The sequence below is a fragment of the Macaca nemestrina genome, chromosome 11 (assembly GCF_043159975.1).
Source record: "Macaca nemestrina isolate mMacNem1 chromosome 11, mMacNem.hap1, whole genome shotgun sequence".
Taxonomy (NCBI): Eukaryota; Metazoa; Chordata; class Mammalia; order Primates; family Cercopithecidae; genus Macaca; species Macaca nemestrina.
This window is the reverse complement of record NC_092135.1, coordinates 113,391,198-113,405,687: the sequence shown is the minus strand read 5'-3', so window position 1 is coordinate 113,405,687 and position 14,490 is coordinate 113,391,198. Positions and strand designations below refer to the sequence as shown.

Here is a 14,490-nt window from a genome sequence, read left to right as displayed (position 1 = left end):
ACAAAAGTGAGGCGGATATTTTTGTATTATTGATTCCCGAGAATCCTGTTTCCGGTTTACGGTATTCTCAGATTCTTTTAAGTGTGTTTAGAAGGGCTAGGGAGAAAAGTGTGGGAATAATTTTCTTGGTTATTTGCCTTCTTAGAGACTTAATTTTCTTTTCTTTCAGCCATTGATGCACCATCCAATCTGCGTTTCCTGGCCACTACACCCAATTCCTTGCTGGTATCGTGGCAGCCGCCACGTGCCAGGATCACCGGCTACATCATCAAGTATGAGAAGCCTGGGTCTTCTCCCAGAGAAGTGGTCCCTCGGCCCCGCCCTGGTGTCACAGAGGCTACTATTACTGGTATTGCTGCTTTCATGCTGTCATTTTCCTTCTTACTACCTAGGGCACATGAAGTCCTTAGCAAACGCCCGCTGCGTCTTTGATACTGTGTCATGAGAATGCAAAACCCTGTTCCTGATAACCTCAAAAAGCATTCTCTGTGTAGGAGTGGTACAGCTCAATACTTCCCAGAAGGCATGAGTGAAGGAAAATGCAATTTCAAGACTGTCCTAAATGGCATGACTAGACTCATGTTTTCCTTTTGTTGCAAGTTTCCCAGATACCTGTCAATTCAGTCCTGGAGAAAGATATTTTTAAAGCAAACTAGCTGATAGTGATTCTGTCATTACACTCAGATCTCTATAGATATGGCATTCTTGCAGGACTTGCCAGAGTACCACCTGCCATTGACCACTATCACAGGATAGGTCTTGAGGCACAGCAATCCCAACCACCCACATCAGAAAGAATGCCTGGAATGGCCAATAAAAGTTGATTACCTTGGTGGGAAAGACTATAAGTCTCTAGTATTATTTTTGCCCAAGAGATGAAATTTTTAAACTATGTGTATTAGTCTGTTTTCACACTGCTATAAAGGGGTTTAATTGCTCACATTTCCGCATGGCTGAGGAGGCCTCAGAAAATGTACAATCATGGTGGAAGGGAAAGCAGGTATGTCTTACATGGCAGCAGGAGAGAGAAGCACAAAGGAGGAAATTCCAGATACTTACAAAACTATCAGATCTTGTGAGAACTCACTATCATGAGAACAGCCTGGGGGAACCACCCCCATGATCCAATCACCTCCCCTCCTCAATACATGGGGATTACAATTCCAGATGAGATCTGGATGCGGATACAGAGCCAAACCATATCAGTCTGTATAGAGTATCACCTAGACTTTAAAATTCCCATAGAACATACAGACATTAGAAGGACACACTGCCTTTTTAAAACTCGGGAGAACAGGAAAATAGAAGCAGATATGAGAGGAATTGAACTAGACACTTCCCACAGAGGCTGTACAAAGATTGGCCAATCTCTCTTACCCTTCACTTGCCTTGAGTTTTGCTTTTCATTGATCTGCCACTGAGGACCACTTGGTTATTAGGTCTAAGTAGATTCATGTATATAATCTGCAGGACTGGTGGTATATGATGCTGATAGATTTTCTTAAATTCAAAAAGGCAAATAAGACCACATGGTAAAAGAATACCCTGGAAAAGGTACCCAAAAAGTGTCTATTCAGGTGTCAGATATGACAGTCAGACAAGTACTTTGCGATGTGCACTTTATATGCAGGATATTTAGGTGTTTATGGAGGAAAAGTGAAGTTGATTTTACCTTCAAGAGGCCAACAGCCAGCTGGAGAGGAAGTGCCTCCTCCCAGTAGCATCTGCTGGTGAGACCGACTTCCACTTGACTAGCTGAGCCCATTGACATAATGTGATGGTTCTATTCTCCCTTCAGGCCTGGAACCGGGAACCGAATATACAATTTATGTCATTGCCCTGAAGAATAATCAGAAGAGCGAGCCCCTGATTGGAAGGAAAAAGACAGGTAAGAGTACCTTGCAGGTAACAAGGAGAAAGTTAGGACAAAACTAATAACAGATGAGCAATCTTGCAATATGAAAAGGTTCTCCGTGTTTTGATGCATTTCTTGTGATTTTTTTTCTAACAGCATAGTGTATATATTGTATTCTGTAATAGTAGGAATAATTTAACATGCACTGCAGAGTTTGGTTTTATTTTTTTTCTTTACTACAGCCACTCAATATAAAGCCTTGTTATTCACCTTTTAAAAATTCAAACAAGATGCTAAAATGTAAAACCAAGTTGCTATCATTGCTCTTCTTTTATATCTTCTGTTGAATTTTAAAATGTTTCCTTTTTTAAAGGAGGAAGAGAAACCTCTCACATTTATCTTTATTTATTGTTTGTTTTCTACAACTTCGAGCTAAATAATGTCTTGCTTTTGCACCCAGTTTTAATTTCAAGAAAATGCTGTCGTGATAGGAAAATTTAAAAAATGAATGTGTGTTTTATCTATTTTTACCATTTCAAACCATGAAAAACTGTTGAGCCAAACCTCTGTAATTCTCATACTTAAGACACTGATATGATTAGTCTGGATTCTACTTCCTACAACTTGCTTCTCAAATTTAAAAAAGAAAGAAAGAGAATGCACATTTCGGTTCCATCAGGTTTAATTTGAGCAGAGGCAGCTTCTAAGGGGCCCAGCGGTTTAAAGCTGTGTGTATGATAAATTCATACTAACACTTTTTTCTTTCTAAACTATAAAGAAACCTTTGAGAAAAATCCTAAAGATTTCTTTCTGGAAAAAGTGTTTCGTGATCTCAGAACTGCTCATTTTCTGAGGGCTTTTTATCACATTGGTGAACATTCATTGTTGCCTGAATAGATGATTATTATTGCTGCTGCTTCTTGGAGCTTAATGCGCTTTGCTTTTTTGGCTCTAACCTCTCTTGGCTAGACGAGCTTCCCCAACTGGTAACCCTTCCACACCCCAATCTTCATGGACCAGAGATCTTGGATGTTCCTTCCACAGTTCAAAAGACCCCTTTCATCACCCACCCTGGGTATGACACTGGAAATGGTATTCAGCTTCCTGGCACTTCTGGTCAGCAACCCACTGTTGGGCAACAAATGATCTTTGAGGAACATGGTTTTAGGCGGACCACACCTCCCACAACAGCCACCCCCATAAGGCATAGGCCAAGACCATACCCGCCGAATGTAGGTGAGGAGATTCAAATTGGTCACATCCCCAGGGAAGACGTAGACTATCACCTCTACCCACATGGGCTGGGACTCAATCCAAATGCCTCTACAGGACAAGAAGCTCTCTCTCAGACAACCATCTCATGGGCCCCATTCCAGGACACTTCTGAGTACATCATTTCATGTCATCCTGTTGGCACTGACGAAGAGCCCTTACAGGTAATTAATTTTTCTCTTCACTTCTCATGGAGCAGCACAGAAAGGAGTAAGTTAAGTAACTGAAGTGACCAGCCCTCAGATAAAAAGTGGCTTCATGGCTGGGTGCAGTGGCTCACCCAGCATTTTGGGAGGCCAAGGCAGGTGGATCACTTGAGGTCAGGAGTTCAAGACCAGCCTGGCCAACGTGGTGAAACCCCGTCTTTTGAAGGAAAAAAAAAAAAAAAAAAAAAAGTGGCTTTCCCTCTAGAACCTCTTAGAAGATGGCACATTTAAGCCTTTTTTTTTTTTTTTTAATCCCGACATGGCTCTACTTTGGAGGATATACCAGAGAGACACTAGCTTTTATTTCATAGAGAAAATGAAACTATTTCTATTATTCTCACACATTTGAGGTTCCTTTTTGAGTAAGGACAAAGAGATGATTCTAGAAAAGAAAGAAAAACATTCTACCTGAATCTCCATTTGTGTGCATCAGTCTACAACACTACCTTTGCGATTTGTCCTTGAAGAACCCCACTATCTACAATATGTCTATAGAAAAAAACCAGGCTAAGCTGTGCATAGCAGCTGATAAGTGATTGATTCTCTAAAACGTATATTCTTTGTGTTGACAGTATCAATTTTTTTTTTCCCCGAGACAGAGTCTTGCTCTGTTGCCCAGGCTGAAGTGCAGTGGCATGATCTTGGCTCACTGCAACCTCTACCTCCCTGGTTCAAGCGATTCTCCTCCTTCAGCCTCCCAAATAGCTGAGATTCAGGCACGTGCCACCACACACAGCTAATTTTTCTATTTTTTAGTAGAGACGGGGTTTCACGATGTTGGCCAGGATGGTGTCAATCTCCTGACCTCGTAATCCACCCACCTTGGCCTCCCAAAGTACTGGGACTACAAGCATGAGCCACCCACTGTACCCAGCCCACTGACAGTATCAATTTTTATTATGTTGTTATTTTTAGAAAGTGGTAGAATTTAAAAACTGACAACACTGGAGGAAATTTATGAGCTTAGAAACACAGGTTTGAGGATTTGCCCAACTGTTTTAAGGACTCCACACTGGGGTCAGATATCTCCTGGAGTAGCATGACTGTGTCTCCCATATAGTGCAGTGTCCAGGTTTTATGTCAAGCAAACATGGCCAGAGCTTCCAGAGGGCTTATGCAGACCTGCGACTGAAGCAAGATCAAGGGCAGGCCGTCTCTAGTATTGTCGAGGGCTCCTGCTAACTACGGACCACATAGGTAGATTGTTGGCAGGAAAATCTGGCAGGAATGTTAGCCCCTATCCTTGTTCCACTTCTCTCCTCCGCTGGTTAGGACCACTATACCCTCCTTTTTTTTTTTTTTTTTGTTTATTGTCTTCCTTTGCTTTGTTTAAACAGTGAGGGTTATTGGTAAGAGGAGAGCCCATGTCATTCCTCACTATAATGCTTCTTCTCTGCTTTGGATGTACCGATAATTGCAGTTCAGGGTTCCTGGAACTTCTACCAGTGCCACTCTGACAGGCCTCACCAGAGGTGCCACCTACAACATCATAGTGGAGGCACTGAAAGACCAGCAGAGGCATAAGGTTCGGGAAGAGGTTGTTACCGTGGGCAACTCTGGTATGTAAACACGTATTATTAAGACACAGGCTCCCCTCTGCTCTACACCAGAGATGGGCTTTTCTATTGACTGTACCTTTGCTGCCATTGTCTTTTTATCTTTGGGAAATAATGCAACACATCAACATGAAATAAATGAGCAACTTTGTATTAAATTAATCTCTCCCTCACCTCCTGCCATATCCTGTTGTCTTCACAAAATGCATACGTAATTGACAGACTGTCAAATGGTGATATGATTATAGATCTGGAAGGGACTTCAAATATTATTTAGTACAACACTCGGAGTCCTTACTTGTGAGTATCTGAGTTGATATAGGGCACAGGTTTCCTGATGTCTTTCCCCAGACCCTCTCCATCTCACCATGCTGCTGTCCTCTTGAGTGATTCTTAAATACTGAAATGATTACCTATAAAGAAAATACCCCTTCTGCAGACATGGGGACAGTTGGCTTTTGCTCCTGATATAAAATGCTACCACCATTGTGCATTTCTGTCTGCAGAGAATGTTATTCCAATGTTAATTCATTTTTCCAATGTTATTTCCATTTTTCCCAACGTTATTTCCATTTTTTTCCTGACTATATAGGTCAAAAGCTTCTATAGAGGTTAAAAGATCATTGACTCTTCTCTGTAGCACCTGGGAAATCCTTTTAAATCAATAGTGTGCCACCTGGCTTCTCAATTTGAAGCAGCTGAAGATCCACCAAGGCACATGAGATAGGAGATAATCAAAACCGTGAATCCCGAATCTTCCAACAGGAGGGTTCTCTACTCCACACCAACAGAGAGTGCTAAGTCCTGTTTTTGCCAAGTGACAGATTTTATTCCTAAGGCCAGTCGCTTAATTTTAGCCTCTTCCCTCATCTGATAGAAGACTGTGCTACTTTACATGTATAAATTCCTGTGAATTAAGCAGTTGAGCATTTGGCTGGAGAGAGGTTGGGAGGAGATTAATTTGTGTTTGTTGTATTACATAGCCACAGTAATGCTTATCTTTGCCTTTTGTGATTTTACTAGCAGAATGCCACGTGAACAGAATTTTCAAGAGCAAAAAGGTCTTCGTGTTTTTCTAAGTCATTTAAAAAAAAAAAAAGATTCCATCTCTTTAACTTTAGTTAGGATGGAATTTTAACTCTTGGCTCTTTTGAGTATAGAAACCCCTAGGAACAATTTAAGTTCCTTCCATTTTTCTTTTAAACTCCTTATTCCCAGCAGCAGTATTCTACATTCTAACCAGGTTCTCCCAGCTTTGAGATGTCTCAGACTTACTAGCTCTCCAAAACACTATTTTCTTCAAGGGTGATGCCTTTTAAAAATTAGGCACTTCAAATATCTACTGCTTTTGAGCTGTTGAGTTTTGCACTGTAAAAAGAAAAATACATGGTGGGACTTTAAGTCAAAGTAAATTAGTTTATTTAATTTTTAGGGAATAATTTGAAGCATGCTTTGTTTGCATAGATTTTTTTTAAAATAAGCTTTTCCAAATCATGAAGAGATAAGATCTTAGGTAACATGAAGACACTCCCTTACTCATTCCTAAATCATCTGTATTCCAAGGGCTTTTTCTTATTTGGAACCGTTGACCTCACTGATAAAGCGGTCTTACCACTACAATAACAGTGTCCAAAATCTAGGTTTTCTGCACTATTATGCAAAAATTACAATAATAAAATTGAAAATTACATTATAATGGTATATTAAAATGCTAAGACTTTTGCATTATAAGCAAAAGACAACTTTAATAATTATTCTTTATTTAGTGAACACTTTCTAAGTCTTGGAAAAGGGTCAATGTTTTGAATTCATGACCTTATATCATCTTCGCAAGATTCCCCAGGAGGTATAGATATTTTTATTATTCTCCTAGTATTGCAGATGAGGGAAGCAAGGCAGAGCAATGTTAAATAGCTAGCCCAAGGTCACTCAGGTACCAGTGGAGAGGCATCGCTAGTCTTTGCATCCCACTAAAGTTCTCAACTAGCTTAAACTGCCTCAAGATCTGTTCCACGTTCTATAAAGTAGTTTTAGCAGAAATGGCAATTATTTTAGAAACAAAGGGAAAAATAAAAGATGGGCTTCTTGTCAGATGCCTGTGACAGGTGTCCACTGACTACATCTAAGCATGGTTTTTTAGAGCAGTTAATGCCTTGATAGAACAGATGAATGCCTCTTAATCCTCCTAAAATTTTTGTTTTAGATTAAGTGATTGTATACAATCATTCAGTTTTTTTCTTATGGTCCAAATCGATTAATAAGATGTCTCTTTTTGCTTTTTCCTCCTTTTCTTCATAGTCAATGAAGGCTTGAACCAACCTACGGATGACTCATGCTTTGACCCCTACACGGTTTCCCATTACGCCGTTGGAGATGAGTGGGAACGAATGTCTGAATCAGGCTTTAAACTGTTGTGCCACTGCTTAGGCTTTGGAAGTGGTCATTTCAGATGTGATTCATCTAGTGAGTAGTTGCTTTGTCCATCCACTTGCGTGTTCGTCTCCTCAGTTCCATGCATGCACTCATGTGCCAAGGAAGCATGTTTGGAAGACACAGGTTCTTCCAAACATGAAGCAAACAAGGGAATACTGTTTGACTCGAAGTAATATTTTGCATCATAGAAAAATGATGGGAAATTTTACTTGGTAGACATTGCTTCATTTCAAGGGTTGTATGCCAACACAACCATTAATTAAACATAAGGTTATGGTGCTAATTTGATTTTTGAAATTTTCTGTGAAAACAAATCGATAAAGTTAAAGGCTTTTGGAACCAGGTCTAATTAAGAGTATTAGAAACAAAGAAAAACTTCAAATCTCTTTTAATCTTTAGTGTTGAGTGAAATCAGAGGTGGACATTTAGACTCAAAAACACTGTCTCCTTCAGCATAAAACAAACATGCACATATCATAGTACACATGCACACACTTTTGCCTCACACACATAGCCCAGGTAGCTTGAATGTTGCTAGAAATATAAAAGAAAAAACAGATAATCTGCTTTTAGATCATTAAAAATCAACTTGAATTGATAAATGTTTGATTTTTAAATTCTAATAGGTTTTAATTTTTCAAACTTTTTAAGTTAAAATGTGCCTAGGAAATATCTATTATGCTTTGAGATTTAGGATTAGAATTTATAAACCTTTCATTTATTCTTTATGTTTACGAGATGTGATTATTATTGACAATTGGTTCATTTTTATAGATGTTGACCATTATGCCTATAAATAAGCCACCTATAGACATACAGAAATCATGTCCCATGGGATTGGAATATAGGACTTGGTAAAAAAGGATTTTCAAAGTATTTTACTTAGCTTGTATACTTGAAATCATTTAATACAGACTGAAATTTTAGAGCCAGCTGTTTTCAATATAGACTTCCATATTTGACCATCTGAAAATGAAAAACAGTAAAAACATCATATGCTGTTTAGGAGTTGGAAATTTTAATATTTTACTTCAAGTAGGTGGTTTTTAACTCCTGAAATCGAACTACATTTAAGTTTGTACGTTTATTACCTGTTTAAGCACTTAGGTGCAATTGTGGGAGCAGAGCTGTCAAGTTCATTTATGTGACTCTTTGGCTAAACTTACATAATCTTTGTTTTGATGTCATAGTTGTCTAATTATTTTACTTTGTAACTTAAGGCAGGCTGAAGTGTTGATAAAATGGAAGAAGTAGTATATTGTTATATAAGCTTCTGAGGTGTGTTTTGTTGTGTAAGCCCTGGAGGTTAAAACGTTATCCCTTATGTATAGTAGTTAAAGGCATATAACTGTGACTTTTAGATATTCCACAGAACCAGTCTTATTTGATGTGGATAATAACCAATAATTTAGCATTTTGTTTGTTTTTGTTTTGTTTTATCCAGGTTCTTTTTTTTTTTTTTACTCTTCCCACGTACCTGAAACAGGTGGTGGCATGTAGAGATCAGCTGATCTTTGTTTTATGGTTAATTGAACTATTTCATATCCAGGGTTTCTGCAAATCCAAAAGTGATTTTTCATCTAGGATCTATTCCTAACAGTCTACTCCAATCCCACTTTAGTTTTCCACAATTTTAAATCTTAATAGTGAGAATTCAAATGAAAGTCATTTCATTTGACTATTCTTATGTCATGATTGTGGCAGAATAAATTGGATCTTAAAATGTCCTAGAAAATGGTAAATGATAAAGAAATAATATTTTAAAAGTCAACCAAAGAAATGGCCCATTGGACAGGCATGGTGGCTCACACCTGTAATCGCAGCACTTTGGGAGGCTGAGGTGGGTGGATCACCTGAGCTCAGGAGTTTGAGACCAGCCTACCCAACATGGTGAAACCCCATCTCTACTAAAAATACAAAAAAAAAAAAAAAAAATAGCATGGTGGGGAGTGCCTGTAATCCTAGCTATTCGGGAGGCTGAGGCAGGAGAATTGCATGAACCCAGGAGACGGAGGTTGCAGAGAGCCGAGATTGCACCACTTCATTACAGCCTGGGTGACAGCGCAAGACTTTGTCTCAAAAAAATATATATATATATAAATTAAATAAATAAAAATAATCAAATAAAATGGCCCATTATAGGGGTTTTTATCTTTAACTTGCTGTTTCTTCCAGATCGTGCTTCTGAAGACCCTGTGACATGTCCCAGTTCACCCACTGTCTTGTGAGTCAGAATATACAAATAACTTTTTGGTCCTGACTTTCCCCACCCCTACAGGATGGTGCCATGACAATGGTGTGAACTACAAGATTGGAGAGAAGTGGGACCGTCAGGGAGAAAATGGCCAGATGATGAGCTGCACGTGTCTTGGGAATGGAAAAGGAGAATTCAAGTGTGACCCTCGTACGTCATCACAGATCATTTTTAGTTGCCTTATTAAGCGTTCCCACTTTCATTATCAGGCTGTAACTCTCATTCACAGAAATGATCGGAGACTTTAGGTCTCCTTGAAGAGTGAACAGTGGGTTTCTTAGTCTTTTGATTTGGGAAAGTGAAGACAAGCTTCAAAAATGAGTCATGATTTAATGTTATTACAGGACACTTTAGCACTTTTCCAACATGAGTATTTTGACCATTATCTGCAGTAAAATGCTAGAAAGCAGCTTTATTAGTCTGTAGATTCAACTTGTAAAATATGATTTCCATCTTCCCATTGGAGCCTTTCCAGTATATTAAGTCTAATTTTTGGAAATGCCACCCTAAGATCTGTATAGTAGTACTTCTCTTATGGATGATTCACATAAATATGTGGAATTTGCACTGTGATGATACAAATTTAGGACAGAAATAGAACCCACCCCTAGATCAAGTCTGCAGTATGATTCTCAGCTTACACGTGCATCTGTCTTGTGTCTACATGCAGATGAGGCAACGTGTTATGATGATGGGAAGACGTACCACGTAGGAGAACAGTGGCAGAAGGAATATCTCGGTGCCATTTGCTCCTGCACATGCTTTGGAGGCCAGCGGGTAAGACCAGATGTGCCAGGCTCCCTACAAGCTAGCTAAGATAAAGGGTGGGCTCCTGCGAGGATGTGTCGTACACACAGGAGGGGCAGAGACCCTTCGGAAGTATTAAAATACCATGTTTCTTGCTGGCATACAGCTGCTGACACAGCGCTCTAGAGTAGCTCTATGTCTACCTTACATGCCATTCATTCTTTCTAGTAATAGTAATTTCTACTATTACTATTTCTAGTAATAGTAATTTTTAGTACTAGAAAGAATGAATGGCAGGAATTACTATTTCTAGTAATAGAAAGAATGAATGGCATGTAGAGTACCAAAAACATGAGTCCTGAGTCATTCTTAATAGCAATACCTGTCATTTATACTATGCTAGAATCATTTTCCTAAGCTCCCTGGCATCTCAGAGATATCATTTACACTGAAAAAAAGTGAAGCAGAGATACTAGTCAAATTAATCAGTGGTGAGCAGAATGTGTTTCATTTCAGCCAGTTCTCCCCATCCTGGGCAGCCTGAGACCATCCCCTCCCCTGCTACTCTCAGGCTGCTTCTATTTTTCAGCAACTAAAGTGTTAAGTGCAGTGTAGCTCTAGGCCTCCAGCTCCATTCTGATGGACTGGTGTCCCCATGGCAACGTTGTTAAATATTTTGAATAATATCTCAGATGTAAGAAAATGCCACTCTTTCACCCTCTCTCTTGATTCAGAACAGATCCGTGTTACAGGTCTAGCACTGTGCTAAGTAATACAGGAAAAACAGAGGAAATGGGAAATGGTCTTGGCTCTTAATGATATAGTTGAAGATGTTAAATTAGCATACATTTCGAAGTCAAGCTAATTAAGTTCTAAGTGGGTCTGACAAATACAGTTCTGGGTAGGCTGGAATTAGCAAGAAAGAGAAGCATGAACTGACTGAAGTTTACGATGCCTAAGGTTTAGTTGAGAAGGCAGAAAGCAGAGAGACAGAAAGCACACCCCCTGGGATCAAAAGGAGCTGGCCCAGGTGGGCTTTGGTGAGCCAACCCTCTGCCTGCTGTCTTCTGGTAAGAAATTAGATGGGAAGAAGTGGCTTATGGAGGGCCTTGGCAGCCCATTGTTTAAACCAGTACTTCTCAACCATTTCTAAAATATGCCCAGTATAACAAAAAATAATATGCCTTTCTCTAATATGATTTGAAATTTCAAAACAAAATGACACGTAACTCAAATAAAAGCAATGGAACGTGACAGCTCTTTGTTTTCAGTGAAGACGTGCCCTCCCAGCAACTCCCCAAATCCTGGTAGGTGAGGGGCGTGCTTCACACTCGAGGGTGAGACTCACTGGTTAATGCATTTGGCATTAACCAATTACAGGTATCCAAGATGCAAAGAAACATGATGGAAAATAGTCTTTGGGAAAATTAATCTTTAGGAAAATTAATCTGGCAGCAAGGGCGTTCAGGGGCCTGTCTTGACCCCACCAGGGGCAGCCCATGGAAACTACTCTGATCTTGTTTCACCCCCAGTGATTACATGGGGAGGGAGGTGCTCCCAATTCTGGAGGAGAATTGGAGATTGGAATTTAGATTGAATTCTGTATCTCTCTCTGTCTCTCTCTCTCTCTCTCTCCCATTAACACTTATAACGACTGTGATCGTATGATCTTAGAATTCAGTCACTCTGGTTTTAAAAATGTGTGACGGAGAGTGAATTTGCTGGGAAGTTGATTTTGGTCTCACTTCAGCATCTTCTCATTATTTATGCACATGAAACCTTTCATGTGTGAGGCTTATTCCATTCTCAAGTAAAGTGCTAAATGAAACATAAGACAGGAGTGGAAACGGTTACTTTCTCATATGAAAGGAAGATTCAATGATTCTGTAAGGAGGCAGTCACTGGTATTGTGTTAGGTATTAAGGGGCATATGTGCTTACACAGAGAAATATGTCCAAAATATTTAAATTCTAATATAAAAAAGAAAGTGATTGTATTATTTAGGGCTGCATTTTAGTTGTAAGAAAAAAAGTCCAACTCAAGTTAAGCAAAAATGGTCCACAGAATGGAAAAGTCCCAGGACCCACCGGCTTCAGGGGCTGCTCCAGCAATGGCGCCCGGAGTCCCTCTTGCTCCTCGTGCCTTCCCATGCACTGGCGCCATGCTTCAGAGGGGTCTCTGCAGATGGTGTCATTGATGACTGACCTCCGTGAGCTCCAGTTTTACCCCCTCCCAGCTTAAGAACAGTAGTAAAAGAGAACATGTATGTCCTCCCATTTCCAGCAAAAACCTCAGGGAGGAGCCTCACTGGCTCAGCGTGGTCCCATTTCCATCTCCCATGCCATCTCTGGCCGGACGAAAGGCTACCATATCTCTGCCTAGGGAAGTTTAGGAAGGGAGTGGCAAAGTGGTGCATTAGAAAGAACATGGCCGGGGTCACCCCACCTCCTAGGCAGCAGCCCCAACTCCACCAGTGGTCCACTGTATGACTGCCCTGCTCCCTCTAAGCAAAGTCACTCCTCTCCTCTGGGTCTTTGTTTCCTTACCTATAAAATGACAATGTTTGTTCATGTGATCTCAAGTCCCTTTTAAAATCGCTACGATTCTATGAAAACCTTTTCCATCATCTAGTGCAGAGAACTTGTTGAGGAAGTTGGGATTGGAATGAGCCTCAGCAGATGGGTAAGGTTTGAATAGGAGGAGAAGAGAGGACATTTGAGGGGAAAAGAAAGAACACAGAGAGACAGATACAGGTATAAGATATGGTAATAAGCCAAAATGTATTCTAAGAATTATAAATGCATGAAATCATCATCAAAGTTTCCTTAGTGATTAACTGCTTATATTTGGCCAGTGCATAAGCTGTGAAATTTTTCTTTAACTCAAACACTAAATTACGATGTCCTCAGGTTATCATAAACCCCATTTGACTTCATGCCTCTACTCTCTCAGGGCTGGCGCTGTGACAACTGCCGCAGACCTGGGGGTGAACCCAGTCCCGAAGGCACTACTGGTCAGTCCTACAACCAGTATTCTCAGAGATACCATCAAAGAACAAACACTGTAAGTGCATTGGCGCCACGAGTGTGTTCCCTCATACTAGACAGTCCTTTCTACAGGTGTCTTCCTTCAGAATGAACCAAATATTTTAATTTTTTAAAAAAACCCATGAATGACTTAAGTGAAACACTGTGTTCTATAATACAGTTTAAGTTATCATTTATTTAACTCTTGAACATCTCCTATTGCCCAGTATGCTGCTAGGTTCTTGAAACTAGGAAGAAATATTATCCTATTTATAAGCAGCTGTCACGAGTCCCCACCTCCCCGCATTTTTTTTTTCTGTACACTTTACAGTATTTGCCACTAATTTTTTTTCCCTTCTTTTTTAACAGAATGTTAATTGCCCAATTGAGTGCTTCATGCCTTTAGATGTACAGGCTGACAAAGAAGATTCCCGAGAGTAAATCTTTCCAACCCAGAGGAACAAGCGTGTCTCTCTGCCAAGATCCATCTAAACTGGAGTGATGTTAGCAGACCCATCTTAGAGTTCTTGTTTCTTTCTTAAGCCCTTTGCTCTGGAGGAAGTGCTCCAGCTTCAGCTCAACTCACAGCTTCTCCAAGCATCACCCTGGGAGTGTCCTGAGAGTTTTCTCATAAATGAGGGCTGCACATTGCCTGTTCTGCTTCAAAGTATTCAATACCGCTCAGTATTTTAAATGAAGTGATTCTAACTTGTGATTTGGTGTGGGATCAATAGGAAAGCATATGCAGCCAACCAAGATGCAACATGTATTGAAATGATATGACCAAAATTTTAAGTAGGAAAGTCACCCAAACACTTCTGCTTTCACTTAAGTGTCTGGCCCGCGATACTGTAGGAACAAGCATGACCTTGTTACTGTGATATTTTAAATATCCACAGTACTCACTTTTTCCAAATGATCCTAGTAATTGCCTAGAAATCTTTCTCTTACCTGTTATTTATCAATTTTTCCCAGTATTTTTATACGGAAAAAATTGTATTGAAAACACTTAGTATGCAGTTGATAAGAGGAATTTGGTATAACTATGGTTGGTGATTATTTTTTATACTGTATGTGCCAAAGCTTTACTACTGTGGAAAGACAACTGTTTTAATAAAAGATTTACATTCCACAACGTGAA

General features: G+C 39.8%; 1 protein-coding gene across 20 annotated transcripts in view; it reads left to right on the top strand.

Annotated features, from left to right (window-relative positions):
- The window catches only part of LOC105481166 (fibronectin 1), a 76,032-nt gene extending 61,542 nt beyond the window's left edge, over positions 1-14,490 (top strand). For 4 of the 20 annotated variants that reach the window (XM_011740537.3, XM_011740530.3, XM_011740520.3 and 1 more), the window contains 10 exons: positions 170-349; positions 1,799-1,888; positions 2,825-3,091; positions 3,185-3,291; positions 4,754-4,892; positions 7,188-7,352; positions 9,601-9,726; positions 10,247-10,353; positions 13,276-13,386; positions 13,719-14,490. In XM_011740537.3, coding sequence (XP_011738839.1) covers positions 170-349; positions 1,799-1,888; positions 2,825-3,091; positions 3,185-3,291; positions 4,754-4,892; positions 7,188-7,352; positions 9,601-9,726; positions 10,247-10,353; positions 13,276-13,386; positions 13,719-13,790 — 1,364 coding nt within the window. In that variant the 3' untranslated portion in view covers positions 13,791-14,490. Of the gene's footprint in view, positions 1-169; positions 350-1,798; positions 1,889-2,824; positions 3,292-4,753; positions 4,893-7,187; positions 7,353-9,600; positions 9,727-10,246; positions 10,354-13,275; positions 13,387-13,718 lie in introns of all 20 variants that reach the window. The other 16 variants (XM_011740522.3, XM_011740539.3, XM_011740532.3 and 13 more) reach the window with 4 other exon arrangements.